The 14,043-nt window shown below is 42.0% G+C and overlaps 1 long non-coding RNA gene and 2 gene segments (V, D, J or C); 1 reads left to right on the top strand and 2 right to left on the bottom strand.

Moving 5' to 3' along the window:
* The window catches only part of LOC115457538, a 440,220-nt gene that overhangs the window by 28,515 nt on the left and 397,662 nt on the right, over positions 1 to 14,043 (bottom strand).
* LOC115457546 overlaps positions 1 to 14,043 on the top strand; it is a 157,886-nt gene that overhangs the window by 36,831 nt on the left and 107,012 nt on the right. The gene's annotated exons all lie outside the window — the stretch shown is intronic.
* The window catches only part of LOC115457537, a 367,844-nt gene continuing 362,130 nt past the window's right edge, over positions 8,330 to 14,043 (bottom strand). The window contains 3 exon segments of the C gene segment in view: positions 8,330 to 8,906; positions 9,648 to 9,971; positions 12,718 to 13,053. Coding sequence covers positions 8,518 to 8,906; positions 9,648 to 9,971; positions 12,718 to 13,053 — 1,049 coding nt within the window.

Below are 14,043 nucleotides of genomic sequence, written 5' to 3'. Positions count from 1 at the left end.
GCCAACTAAGGGGTCTCTAGTTGCCATCTTTCTTCCTACATTAATTTTTGTGAAAAGGTGCCACATCTATCCATCTTATGTATTTGGGACTGCTCTTGGTGAGCAACTCTGCCGCTCTAAAAGGCGAGTCAAAAAAATTAACCCCCTAGAGATTTTTGCCATTTTCTCAGCAACTATTTTGAATTTCAACGAAAACTTTCCTACTTAGTGATCATACCTATGTGTTACTATTAAACAACATGTACTTATCTTAAGCTATGTTGATGTTACTGACATTTGAGCATTACTACCTAGTGATTTTTGTTTGTGTTAAAAATGTTGTAGTCATGGTGGATGCTCAAAGTGTCTACCCTCAGCTTTAACACAGGCCTTAAATACGTTTGGGACGTTCTTAACAGCCTTGTTGATCAGTCCCTGTGGCAGGTTGTCCCAGATCATCTGCAGCGCTTCCATGAGTTTAGCGATTGTTTGCAACTTTGGGTGGAGCTTGTGATAGACCTCCAACATTGCCCCCCCGGACAAAAGTCTACATTACTGTGATGTCATTAACGGTAAGCTGGTACCCTGTTTTGTTTCAAGTAAATGTGGTTTTACGGTGCAAACATTTTTGAATGTGCAAAAATCTATGGTTGGTCACACTAAAAAGTCTGTAATTTTGCTGCATTTAAAGATAATCTCATTTCACGTGGCAGATAAATGTAGATAGTAACAGCGAACATCATGTTGAAATTGTAAGCAGTTGCTGAGAAAAGAGCAAAAAACTGTAGGGGGTTACTTTTTTTTTTGCTTCAACCTGTAGATTACTAGCTTAGCTCCAAGATTTTTGGCACCTAACTTTCAGTCCATTTATAGAATTTCCCCCCTAGCCCCCCGTTATATCATGCGACTTGAGTTGTGCATGCAAATCCAGTCATATTCTAGATTTGTGCGCGCAACTTACTTAGCTTAACAAGCCAATCAGCACCAATAATTGAACTTAACAAGCAATTCTTGATACTAATTGGCATTAGTTAGAATTTACACACACAAATATCTAAACGTATTCTACAAAACGATGTGCATAAATTCTAAGGCGTGGTTCTGAAAGGGGGTGTGGCCATGGGCGGGTCATAGGTTGTAGGCATTCCTAGAATTTACACACATTGTTACAGAATATGCCCGTTTCACGCATAATTTCGGCGTTGGCATTTATGATAGGTTTTTATTGACGTAAATGGCCACGACTAAATATAGCCTCAGAAAATGGGTGTTGGACATGTTCTGTGAACTATGCCTGAATTTAGGCATGGTTTATAGAATACGCTCATGTGTATTCTTTTCTGTGCTGATTTTTTTAGGCTTGGTATATTGAATCTAGCCCCATATGAGGTCTACAGTGTTTTAGTAGAGCAGAGGCAATGATGGTTCAGAGACGAGGGTCCTAGATTTCAGGTAGACAAATTTTGATAAGATGGAGGAATAATTGAAGGAGTCATTAACAGGGTGGGAAAAGTACAAGCTTAATGGAGAAAAATAAAAGGGTTAATTGTAAGAGCAAGAAACCAAAAAGAGGCTTCTGTGGTTTCAAAAGAAGAGACTGAAATGGTAAGAAGACAATGTTAACATTCAAAGACTGCATAAAGAGACAAAGACCAGCAACACTCTTGGGGGGGGGGGGGGGGAGCCAAGAAATCTGAGATGTTAGCTAGAAAAGAAAAAGGAAAAACAGGAGGACAAGACTTTCTTTAGATACATTAAGGACATGTGGAATGCAAAAGCAGGAAAGATGGAGATTATATAGAAATAAACAAGAAGCAGAATTGCAAAACAAATATTTCTTTTACATGTTCACTGTAGAAGAACCAAGGGTAGGACCACAAAAAAACTGTCAGTAAAAGGAATGGAAACGGGATAGACCTCAACCATTCTCAGAAGACTGTTCATCAGGTAGTAGATAAAGCCATGGGGTCAGACAGATACATCTTAGGGTATTAAGATAACTTAAGAAGGTTCTTGCCGTGCCACTGTCAGACTCGGATCAGGAGCAGTCCCAAAGACTTGAGATTTGTTTTATATTGGGTCTACAGTGCAGGGGCGTAGCCAGGCAACAGATTTTGTGTGGGCCTAGGCAAAAAGTGGGTGGGCACCAAGTGTTCTCTCCCCCCACACACCAAAAAAATATCTCAGCTGGAGCTCTTTCGATACCATCAGGGGGAACTCTTCAGCTGGCAGAGCTTGGGATCCCCACCAGCTACCGCTAAACGTGTGCTACTGTTGGGTGAGCCCCCCTGTGGGTACGCCACTGCTACAGTGTAATTTTGTAATATAAAAAATGGGGACCAACCCTTGACTGCATCATAGCATTATAGCAAGCCATGTTATATGACTGCCCCACCATTGTGCCTGGAACAAACGCACCTTTATTCGACCAAAGTATCACCTGTATTTGTTTCTCTACCGGTCTTGGCAAACGCCTTATGGTACTATGTAAGCCACATTGAGCCTGCAAATCGGTGGGAAAATGTGGGATACAAATGTAACAAATAAATAAGTAAATATTTTATGATAAGATGTTGTGGCATGATGTGCCACTGGGTTCACACCCTACTTTTACCCTTAGGGTGGCCAACTGATTCTAAATTCGCCTGTCAGGGCTTATCCAGTTTTATGTTTACCTCAGTGCATGCAGGGACTTGTTGTTCTGTTTCCCCATTGCACTCCCTAAGAAAAGTAAGACTGCAAGTCCCTGCATGCAGCAGGATAAACCCAGGACTGGATCAACCCTTTTGGGTGAATTTGGATCCAGTTGGCAACCTTACCTTCACAGTTGTTTGGACCTTGAAAAAGTCTGTTTACGCCTCACTGGCACATTTCCCTGGATATGTTTCTGCTCTCCCTGGATAACTAAGTAAGATGGAATCAGTTGTATTGATACCCTGGCTTGGGCATCACATCACAATGAAAATAAATGGCAGAAAATGAAACATTCAGCATGAATGAATTGAAATCCCTCTTCGATATGGACATTAAATATAGTTGAGGAAGTGCACCTGGAATAGAATTGGAATGGATTTCCATCTCGCTGAATAAGTTGAATAAAACTTTCTCTGTATGGCCAAGAGATGACTCATTAACCCATTGGGCTTTGTTCTCCTTGGAATATCCAACTGGTTACCTTAAACAGTGTTACTGTGGCACTGTAGAAGAGACTCAGGAGGAAAAGGACCATGAACGTGGAAGCAGTGGCCAAGGTGTTGTCTTCCTCTTCTGAGCTGCTCCATAATTCAGAGGTGCAGGCTAAAAGGGATGGAAAGAAGGTTATTTGGATTTGGCTCATGTCTTTTCGGTAATAAGTCAAGGTGGATTATATTCAACTACAGCAAGTATTCCCTTTCCCCAGAGGGCATTCAATCTAAGTTTGTTCCACAGTCAATGGAGGGTGAAATGACTTGCCCGAGGTCACAAGGAGTGACAGTGGGATTCGAATCCTGGCTTCTAGTCAATCACTAGGATACTCGGTCACTCTAAATGGCGGAGTTGCGTGTGCAACTTAATTAGCTTAAGCCAATCGACACCAATAATTGAACTTAACAGGCAATTATTAACACTAATTGGCATTAATTAGAATTTACACACACAAATGTCTAAGTGTATTCTACAAAGTGATAACGCATAAATTCTAAGACATGGTTCTGAAAAGGGGGCGTGGCCATGGGTGGGTCATAGGCAGGTTGTAGACATTCCTAGAATTTATCCACTAAGATACTCCACCACTCTACGTGAAAACCTCTAAGGAAAATCCTCATCCACTGGTAATAAAAGATTGCAGTATAAACTTTATGTACACAATTATACATTAACAGTAACTGCCAAATTCTATGCAGGTCGCCCACAGTTGGACGTGGAGGCCAGATACACGCATTAACTAATTAGTCAATTGGGTGCTTACAACCAAATATTGTAAACTACTGCGGACCCTTTGTGGGAATTTAGTGGGCTAAAAAATGTCAGATTAGATTAATTGGCACTTAATTGACGTCTGCATACATGCTATTCTATAATGCTGCACTCCCAAAATGTCTCATGCGCATCCCAAAAAGGGACATAGCCATGGGCAGGTCATGGGGTGGGTTAAAGGCATTAAAAGAATGTAAGAACATAAGTGTTGCAATACTGGAACAAATGGAAGCCCAACATCCTGTTTCCAACAGTGGCCAGGTCACAAATACCTGGCAAGATCGCAAACCAGTATAATCCATTTTATGCTGCTTATGCTAGAAATAAGCAGTGGGTTTCCCCCAAGTCCATCTTAATAATGGCTTATGGACTTTTCTTTTAGGAAATTATCCAAACCTTTTATAAACCCTGCTAAGCTAACTGCTTTTACCACATTCTCTGGCAACGAATTCCAGAGTTTAATTACATGTTGAGTGAAGAAAACTTTTCTCTGATTAGTTTTAAATTTACTACTTTGTAGCTTCATCGCGTGCCCCCCTAGCCCTAGTATTTTTGGAAAGAGTAAACAAACGATTCACATCTACCCGTTCCATTCCACTCATTATTTTATAGACCTCTATCATATCTCCCCTCAGCCGTCTCTTCTCCAAGCTGAAGAGCTCTAGCCACTTTAGCCTTTCCTCATAGGGAATTCGTCCCATCCCCTTTATTATTTTTGTCACAATGTTATAGAATACCGGGATTGCATGTCCAAGTTGTGCACCAGGATTTACACCAGGTTTCAGCAGTCCTTGCATCCAAAATTGGGAACGGGAATTGGCACTCAGCACTGTTTTATAAAAGGTGCTCAGCTCGGAGAGCTCTTTACAGAAGGATATAAGTGTTTAAATAAATAAAAATAGTGTTTGATGCGGATTTGTCCTGGCACCATTTATGGAATTCGCACCTAAGCAGCCAGTGTCAGAAGAGTCTCTTAGGGAAATAAATTGTTGTTCCAACAAGCGATATTCTGTACCAAAATCCTGCCGAATAATGGCATATATCAGCCCTGGAGAGACTTCCTTCTCTTGAACGCTCTCACCTTGTGCTAGATAAGTTTATGAAACGGAAAATAGATTTGGTTGCTCTTAAACTTCTGTTCTATTCTTTGTTTCTTCGGAAGAAAACTGATTTCAATAGAAATGATATCTTTATTGTACTAATGAGTATCGAGAGATGATGCTAGCTCTCCTTCCCTTTCGAGTCCTGACAGTATCACTTCCTCCTGTTGACTGGTTGTCCTTCCCACTAGTTTCATTTTAGCTTTTGCTATTCTGGTATGAACATTTGAACTCTTTCTGGTCTTTTGGATATGAAATACTCTTCAGTTCTCTCACGAACGTTTCCTGATCTCATCTGGATTTTGTTGATTTTATCTCTCCTAATTTTGTGACCTTAGAGTGTAAATGTTTGCCTTAGAAGTGCTGATGCACATGTATGTTACATTTATGTGTGTAAGTGCTAGGTGCACCCTCAGCGCTGTTTCTATACTGTGTTTATGTTTATTTAAAACTTGATGAATGGCCAATCTTGGCCAAAGCCAAGGATGTACATACTTAAAATCAGAAGCCAGAATAAGAACTCCAAGAGCGCACAAATCGCATACAGGGGAATTCAATATAGGGCGCTGAAAGTTAGGGCGGAAAACTGTTCTAATGGATGCAAGGCACCGAAACGTGGCAACAACACCAGCTCCATGCAAAAGACGCGTGCAAATCCCCATTTATAGAATAGCACCGAAGCGTTTTTGCGTGGATCTCCAAAGGGGGGCACGGTCCTGGGAGGTGTATGGGTGGTAGTGGCATTCCCTTAAAATGTGCATAGTCTTACACAATAAGGAGAATTTGCGTCCAACTTGCATGCCAGGATTTACACCTGGTTTCATTTAGCGTAACTCCTCGTTCCCAACATTGGGCACAGATCCCAGCAAAGAGCACTGATCCCAGAATGTCCCGTTCCGCGCTGATGTTTTTCAGTGCCAAATTTTGAGCGCCATTTATGGAATCCAGCTAATAGTGAATAAATGCAAAGGGGCGTTCACAGTGGGCGGTGCGTGGCCATATCAAACTTTTATGTGCATAGATTGCAGGATATTATTATTTTCTCGATAAAGTGCTGCATTTAGGCGCACATTTTCATGCCTGCTATTGACATGGCGTAAGTGGGTAGGCCTAAATGTAGACACATATAAACGCCAACGTACAATAGTATTCTGTAATGGAAACTGGATACCCAGGTACTATTATGGAATTTGGACTCAGCGCGCTGCATTTTGATGCATTCTATAGAATCGTTTTCTACGTCTTACATGATGATTATAAAAGAAATACTACCTCTTACTCCTAGTGTGGTTGTCTTAGATGTCAAATTACCTCTTTAAAGATGTTCAGAAATAGTTGAAAACCTTTCTGTTTCATGAGGCATTTTGTTGACGATCTACAATAATCTTATGCTGTTATTCTTGGGCGTGATGTATGTTTTATGTTTTAGTTTTATTCTTTAGTTCATTTTATTGTATAGTATGTTTTTTTTGGTTGCTCTATTATTTTTATGAGTGTATGCTGTAACCCACTTAGATATATTGGATCGGCGGGATATACATTTTTTCCAGTGGTAATGGTCTAGGACATGTCACTCTGCTTGGCGATATGGCTGATTTATAGACATGGTTTTTGAGTCTTCTAAATTAAATCTGGTGTGGGGTTGGCTAATGGCTCTGCTTTTCCATTGGTTGAAGGTGAAACAAACTTTAAGTTAATGAAAATCAATGTGTGCTGATGGACTGAATGCTGATTGGATAACTGAAATCATATGGCCATGCAGTATTCTGTTGGCATGGATCAGATCTGTCATTTTTTTCATCCATTGGGATGGAGAATGTTTAGCAGCCTGTACGAAATGTTGAAGGTTGTTTAATGAATCACTTATTATGGCTAAATGACATCTGAATCCCATAATTCTCCGTCACTGAGCTACGAAACAATGGCGCCATCTTGTAGATATTGAGTAAATTGAGGTGTACATTTGTATATATGTAGCGATGTCGCCATCTTGTGACTGTTTTGTAGGCTGCAGCTGTACAGTGGAGTCATCATGTGGACAGAGAGTAGTACCACCCTATTTACAGAGCTAGGATATCCAAACCAGTTTAGCCCAATCCTCACATCCAGTGCAAAGCTGCTCCTTTATTATGTCAGGACAATATGTTGAGGCTGATGTACAAGATGCAGCACCAGTGGTCTTAATTATTTTGGCCAGGTTGCAACTTCCATGTCAAAAGACAAAAACCCGCCCCCCCCCCCCCCCCCATCCACATGACTGAATCTCAGTTTCATTACTGGTGACTACAGATTTATTCTGGGCTGAATACATTACAGCATTCCTCTAGGACTTAAATCGAGCAGAACCTGCCTTGTTTCTCCCTGTAAACACGTGGAAATTAAGAGTCAATTTTTTTTTTCAGCAGAGATGTTTAGTGTAGAACTGAAATGGTTTGTACATTTTTATTTTTATTTTTCTCATTTGGGATTGTTATACTTAGTCTTTTAGGGGGAAGGTTTCAAAATGCAAGGGGGCTTTGCACCCGTTCTCCAAGCAAAAATATGCACGCATGTTCACTTGCCACTTGTACAAATTACACTCGGTTGCTTGTATCTGCCGTTCCTACAGGTAGAATTTTGCCAGAAAACGCCACATGTATAATTGAAAATGTCCTCTATGCATTAATTTCCTCATGTGTCCCCCCCCCCCCCCAGCTTTAACACTCCTTGGGATTACTTCATCTTGATGCAACTTAAACTTGAGCACAAGGTGTAACATCTTGCAAACTTTTAGCTGATTTGGGGGAGGGAAATTTCATATGGCTGATTAATTAAATTGCTTTGAGCTTTATCTTCCAAAGGGCTCATCATCTCACTAGAGGCTTCTTAAAAAATGTCTGAATAGAGATGCCTTAACTTTAAAAACCTTAGACTGTTACAGAAACACCTAAATTAAGGTTGCCCAAGTTAAATGTCCAGAATTGAACATTTCTCACTTTGGATCCATACCTGGTCCCATTCCCTTTTAAAGTGCCTCGGTTTAAGAGCCTTGTGGTTTAAGGCACCTAAATTCAGGAGCTCAGAGTAGGTAAATGTTTAAATTTAAGCTTAAAGTTTAATGAGGAACAGCATCTCTTTGAAATGCAGCTCCCCTCATCTGGTAATAGAAGGTCTAGATGTCAAGGGCAGGCCCTTCTGGTAATGGAGGTATATGGTTCTGGGTGACAGATGTTTTGTAGTAAGGCTGCTGTGTTCCCATGTGGTACCATAGTGCTAGTACTATTGAAGTGAGAATGGATCCTTGAGTGACTGGATATTATTTCAACATGCTCCGAAATTTTATTTCAAGCTATAAGATAATTATTTATATATGTACAAACAGTTTAGTAACCATCACCCCTTTCCTTTCCCCCTTCCCAAAAATTCATTAAGGTCTAGGAAATGGTCTGGGGAGCTGAAGACTGAATATGGGGCAGTTCCTGCACTCCCTGAAGCTCAGTCCTCAATAGCAGTTGTTGGCCATTTCAGACATGACAAGAGACACATTGACCATGCTGGGTTTACCGGTGGATTTGTCGATGCTCTTCTGTGTGAGGTACATGGGTAGTGCTTCATGGCCAACCACGCATGTGTAGCTATTGCCCTTGTTCCAATTTGAAGTGTCAACGACCAGCTGACTGTACAGGAAGAAGTTGTTATCCTGCGATTGGATGGGCTCCGTGGTGATGTAGTTCTCTTTGGCCATCTCCATCCCCTCATGAAGCCATTTAATGAAGATATTCTTGGGCTTAAAACCCTTCACCAGACAGGTAAGTGATACTTGCTCCTGGAGAGCAACTTCATCCGTGCTGGGAGGGAGAATGTAGACCGATGGTTGATGGGGAATGATGTCTGGATAAGGAATGGAAACCAACCAGTTAGTCAGAGAAACCAATAGATTTTTCAAAACAGCTACCCAAATCAGTTATTTGACTTTGTGTAACACAGTGGTATTGTCTGGCATAATATTGATCACTTTATATCAGTAGATTCAATGTAGATATCACTACCTATCCTTAGTTATATAAGCCATATACTTCCTGTCATCAATTGTTTTGATAACTCATGTCATTTCCCATGCTTCGATTGAGAATTTAGGGTCTCCTTGGTCTTGATTTTGTGATCACTAATTTGAGGGTGGTATATAAATAATTGATAAATGATTAGAAAACAACAATTCTTTGGTTTCCCTTTACACAAGCCTGTTATATCATACCCCATTATCACTTTACCAAGTGACTGCATCATTTCCTATAGACCTTATGATGTTTAAGCTGTAGAGAAACTGGAGTAACTCAATTGAGTTGGGGGAATACTGAGCCTTTTGGTTGGATGGAAGGGTGTCAGAACAGTTGTGGCTCATGTTTGAGAATCTCAACAGTTTGACTACTGCATTGTGACCTCCATCTCCTATTTATCTGTATCTATTTGTATACGTTGATGAAACTTTCCATTGAATCTACTAAATGGAAATTGTATTTTAGCAAATACAATTAAATTTCCTTTAATCATAAATAAAAGTTCTGCTGGCCTATGAACTCTAGTTCACCTGTGTTCCCAGTGTATGGTGTGTTGTGTGGCATAATAGAATACCTTCTTTGTTCTTGGAGATCTCTCTTACGACCGGTGTGGGTTTTTCCTGGTACTTCACGGTGCAGATGAATGTCTCACCACTCTCCCAGTCCTCCACACAGATGCTGGCGATATTGGAAGCACTGGAGGTCCCATTGTCATTGAGGTGGGGGTCGGAGGTCACTTGATCTAGCTTGCCACCATTTGATCTCGTCCAGGTAATCTCAAAGTTCTCCGTGTTCCTTATGTTAACGACCTGGCAGGTGAGTTTGGCATTATGCTCTAGGTAGAGGTCCTCAAATTTGGGGGGAAAGACGTAGACCTGCAGATCATCATTACAGTTTTCTGGACAATAGGGTGTAGGAAACACAAGTAACTTTTATTAATATTTGCCATGGAGGTACCAAAAATTATACGAATGCCTCCCTTTATTCTGTTGTTTTCTTGCCATTTTCTGGATATTCATTTCTTGAGCTGAAAGTCAATTTTACCAGACTCTACTTATGGAGGGCAACTTTCAAACAAAACACATTCATGTAAGGTCTCCACACATTTTTTTAAAGGCAGACCTTATGTCAGTTTTCAGAAGGCAAAAACTTCCCTTTGAAAATTGACCCAGGAAAGTAGATACACAGGTCTTCACCTACCTATATGTTCAGATCTGTGCACAAACAATTTGAAATCCATAAGCTCACATGTACACTGCTTGCCCCGGGATTGGTAGAATGGAATAGTGCTACTAATTGGGTTTCTGCCAGGTACAGTGTTGCTACTTCTTGAGGTTCTGCATGGAATGTTGTTATTCTTGGGGATTCCGGAATATTGTTACTCCTTGAGGTTCTGGACTCTTGCTACTATTTGGGTTTTTGCCAGGCACAAAGTTGCTACTCTAGGGTTCTGCGTGGAATCTTGCTATTCTTTGGAGTTCCGGAATCTTGTTACTGTTTGAGATTCTGGAATGTTGCCACTCTTTGGGATTCTGCCAGGTACTTGTGACCTGGATTGGCCACTGTTGGAAGCAGGATACTGGGCTAGATGGACCATTGGTCTGACCCTGTATGCCTACTCATATGTCCTTATATTCTTACCCTACCCTTGGGCATGCTTCCTCAACAAAAACAAACACATAAATGTACACATCAACCATAGGGTTCGTATGTGTACACGTGTATACCCTGGCTACTTTTCAAAAGCCCCATTTCTGTGCATTAAATCCTGTCTTTATTGCACAAAAAAGGCTTCAAAAGTTGTCCTCATGGTGTGTTTGTATGTTTGGGCTGTGGATTGGTGGCTGGATGTATGTGGTTGTGGCAGGAAGAGACACTTGTTTTAGGGTTATGTTATGTTATCTAAGTCTTCAAAATAAATTAATTCAAGGCGAGGTAACCAAAAAATTGAAAAAAGAAATGATTACATGAAATCAGGATGTCACAGTACAAGAAAATCAAATCAAAATAAAACGATTACAACACTTTTCATAATTGAGAAAGAGAAAGTCTTTCAAAGGTTTCCGAAAGACAAAAAGGTCTGTCAGGGTTTGTGCATCTGAGGCTGGAAGGTTGGGGAGGAGAGGAAATATTTTGGACCAGCAAACGTATGTTTGGGAATAGGAGAAATATCAGGGTATTTGTGTAAGTTTAGGGATGTGAAAGAGGTGTTAGGGCTTGTTTTCGGAACAGGTGAAAGGGTGTCAGAGTTTTTAGGTGTGGTGGATGGGAAGTGATGTGAGAACATTGTGTTGAGGAGCCCTGGGCCTCTATATTTTTTTAAAATAAAGAGCTCTATTCGATATGGCAGATGCGAAAGAATCCGTCACTTTCCCCAGATCATGGCCCCTCCTAGAGAGAAAGATGGAAAAATTTTTCATATAAAACATCCTTCCTTCATGATCCATTTAATATCTTTACATTTGAAGTGGTTTATTTATCCTTTAGACTGACATTACTGTCCCTGCAGCCAAGCTCAAAGCGGTTCGCAGTATAACATAAAGACATTGGATAAAAACTAGACAATCGTGAAAACAGAAAACAAAAATCCAATCAACAGGGCAAATCCTTTCATCTCTCCATAACAATAAAGATAAATAAAATCTTAGACGAAAGCTCCACATAAGAACCAGGCCTTGTATAATTTGTGAAATATAAGACATGAACCTATCTGATGTAACTCTCCAGGAACAGAATTCCACAGTTCCAGTCCAGTACATGAAAATATCTTTGTCCTGATGTATGACTAATCACTTTAATTGTAGGAATTACAAGGAGAGAACCCTAGGCAGAATATAACTGCTTGGCAGGCTCATAAATGAAAAGTATACGTCTAATTTAAAGTTTATTAAAAAAAACTAGGAAAAAAGGCCCGTTTCTGACACAAATGAAACGGGCGCTAGCAAGGTTTTCCTCAGAGTGTGTGTGTTCTACAGAGTGTGTGTGAGAGTGAATGTGTGAGTGTGTGTGCCAGAGAGAGTGAGACTATGCGTGAGTGTGTGTGTGTGAGAATGAGAGTGTGTGCCAGGGGCTCCCTTCCAGTTTCAGGGTCCGCCCGCCCCCCCTCCAAGTTCCAGGGTCAGCCCTCCCACCCACCCAGTTCCAGGGTTGTTTCCCCCCCTGCCTCCCAGTTTCAGGGTCACGGGTCACCCCCTCCCTCCCTTCCTCCCTCCCTCCCAGTTTCTGGGTCCGCCTGGCCCCCCTCCTAGTTCCAGGGTCGGCCCTTCCTCCCACCCACCCAGTTCCAGGGTTGTTGCCCTCCCAATTCCAGGGTAGTTGACCTGTCTCTTCCCCCCCCTTCCCCTCCAGTCTGCAACGTCGAGGACGTCAAAACGTGATGACGTCGAGGGTGGCGGACCTATCAGAGGCACGAGGGCGGGGCAGAGAGAGATGTTTACAGAGTGACAAACCTAATGATCCTTACGAACCCTTCACTTCAGTGAAGCCACGGAGTCAGCTTCAGAACGTTGGAGGTGCCTTTTATTATAGTAGAGAACTCCTTTCAAACAGGAAAGGAAAATAATAGATTGCTGCCCCCCCCCCCCCCTGCTGTCTCACACAGATTCAAATTCAGATACTTTATCGGCACACACACATTTCATTACCTGAACACTTGCTGATGTTCATCTGGGTCATGAAATCTGTTTTGGGGTGTTCAACGACACAGGTGTAGACAGCACCTTGGTTCCACTGCCCCTTGGGGATCCACATATGGCTGCTGGCTCTGAAGTAACCGTCTTCGCCTTTCCAGGGGGCAGGGGGTGAAAACGAGTATCTGGTCGCCTCCCCATTCACAAGCCAGCGGGCCTGGATTGTTCCTGGGAAGAAGCGGGTCATCTGGCAAACCAGCTCCATAGTGGAGTTGCTGGTTTCTTTATTGGAGAAGGGCTCACAGGGGGATTCGAGCAAGGTCTTCACCACGGGAGCTGTGCAAGGGATGACTGGGGGAGGGGACGGGGACAGGAGAACAACATTTTGAATTTACACAATACTTTTTTCATTGTTAATGCAGAATCTGTCAACATGATTTAAGGATAGGTTTACACGGGCTCAACATTTCTAAAACCAGGATGTGAATCTCAACACAATAGATTAAACCCTACAGCTTGTGCTCTTTAAATCAAGCTCACAAACCTTAAAACCGAAGGAAAAAGCCTCGGAGTATATTGCGAGCAAACGTAAGAAAATACTCTTTGACATAGCTCACAAGACTCAATCACTGGCTTATAAAAGGTCCTTTAAGTGCCCATGCAGTGTCAATCCACAAAATATATAAAGATTTTCAGCCGGTGGTTGTCAGCATTTTTGTTTTGGCCACCGTCAACGCTAGGAAAATCTTTAAAGAGAGACAGAAATGGACATCGGAGAAGTACAGGCAGAGAGGGGAAGACAGAGCTGCAGGAAAGGGAAATGGTTGAGACTGAGAAGTGAAGCCACAAAGGGGACAATTCTAGAGAAGGTGCCCAAAATCTGTGCCCTAAGATTTTGTTGCACCAACCCTTACACCATGTAAAAGGCAGGTGTAAATGTTCGCACCTATGTATAGCATAAAATTTGGTGACTATGTGTGTGACCCGCCCCTCCCCTGCCCCCTTACAGTTACGCGGTAAAGCACTTAGGTGCTAACTCACGGGGTCAAATTGGCATTACCGCCTGGCTAGCCCATGCACCTGGTTGGTAATTCAGAGTTTGGCGCCTGCCGAAAACCCACGGTAGAAAATAATTTTCTATTTTCTACTGCAGGGGGGGGGGGGGGGGGTCGTTCCTGGCGGTAATCGGAAGTTGGCACGCGCTGGACGGTTACTATGCAGACAACGCATGAGCCCTTACCGCTAAGTCAATGGGCGGTGTTAAGGGCTCAGGCCATAAATAGATGCACATGTTGCTGCACGTCCGTGTCCCGCCCCCCCCCCAAAAAAAAAAATCCAGCG

This window comes from Microcaecilia unicolor, chromosome 14 (genome assembly GCF_901765095.1).
Source record: "Microcaecilia unicolor chromosome 14, aMicUni1.1, whole genome shotgun sequence".
Classification (NCBI taxonomy): Eukaryota; Metazoa; Chordata; class Amphibia; order Gymnophiona; family Siphonopidae; genus Microcaecilia; species Microcaecilia unicolor.
This window is presented reverse-complemented; position numbering and strand designations above follow the sequence as displayed.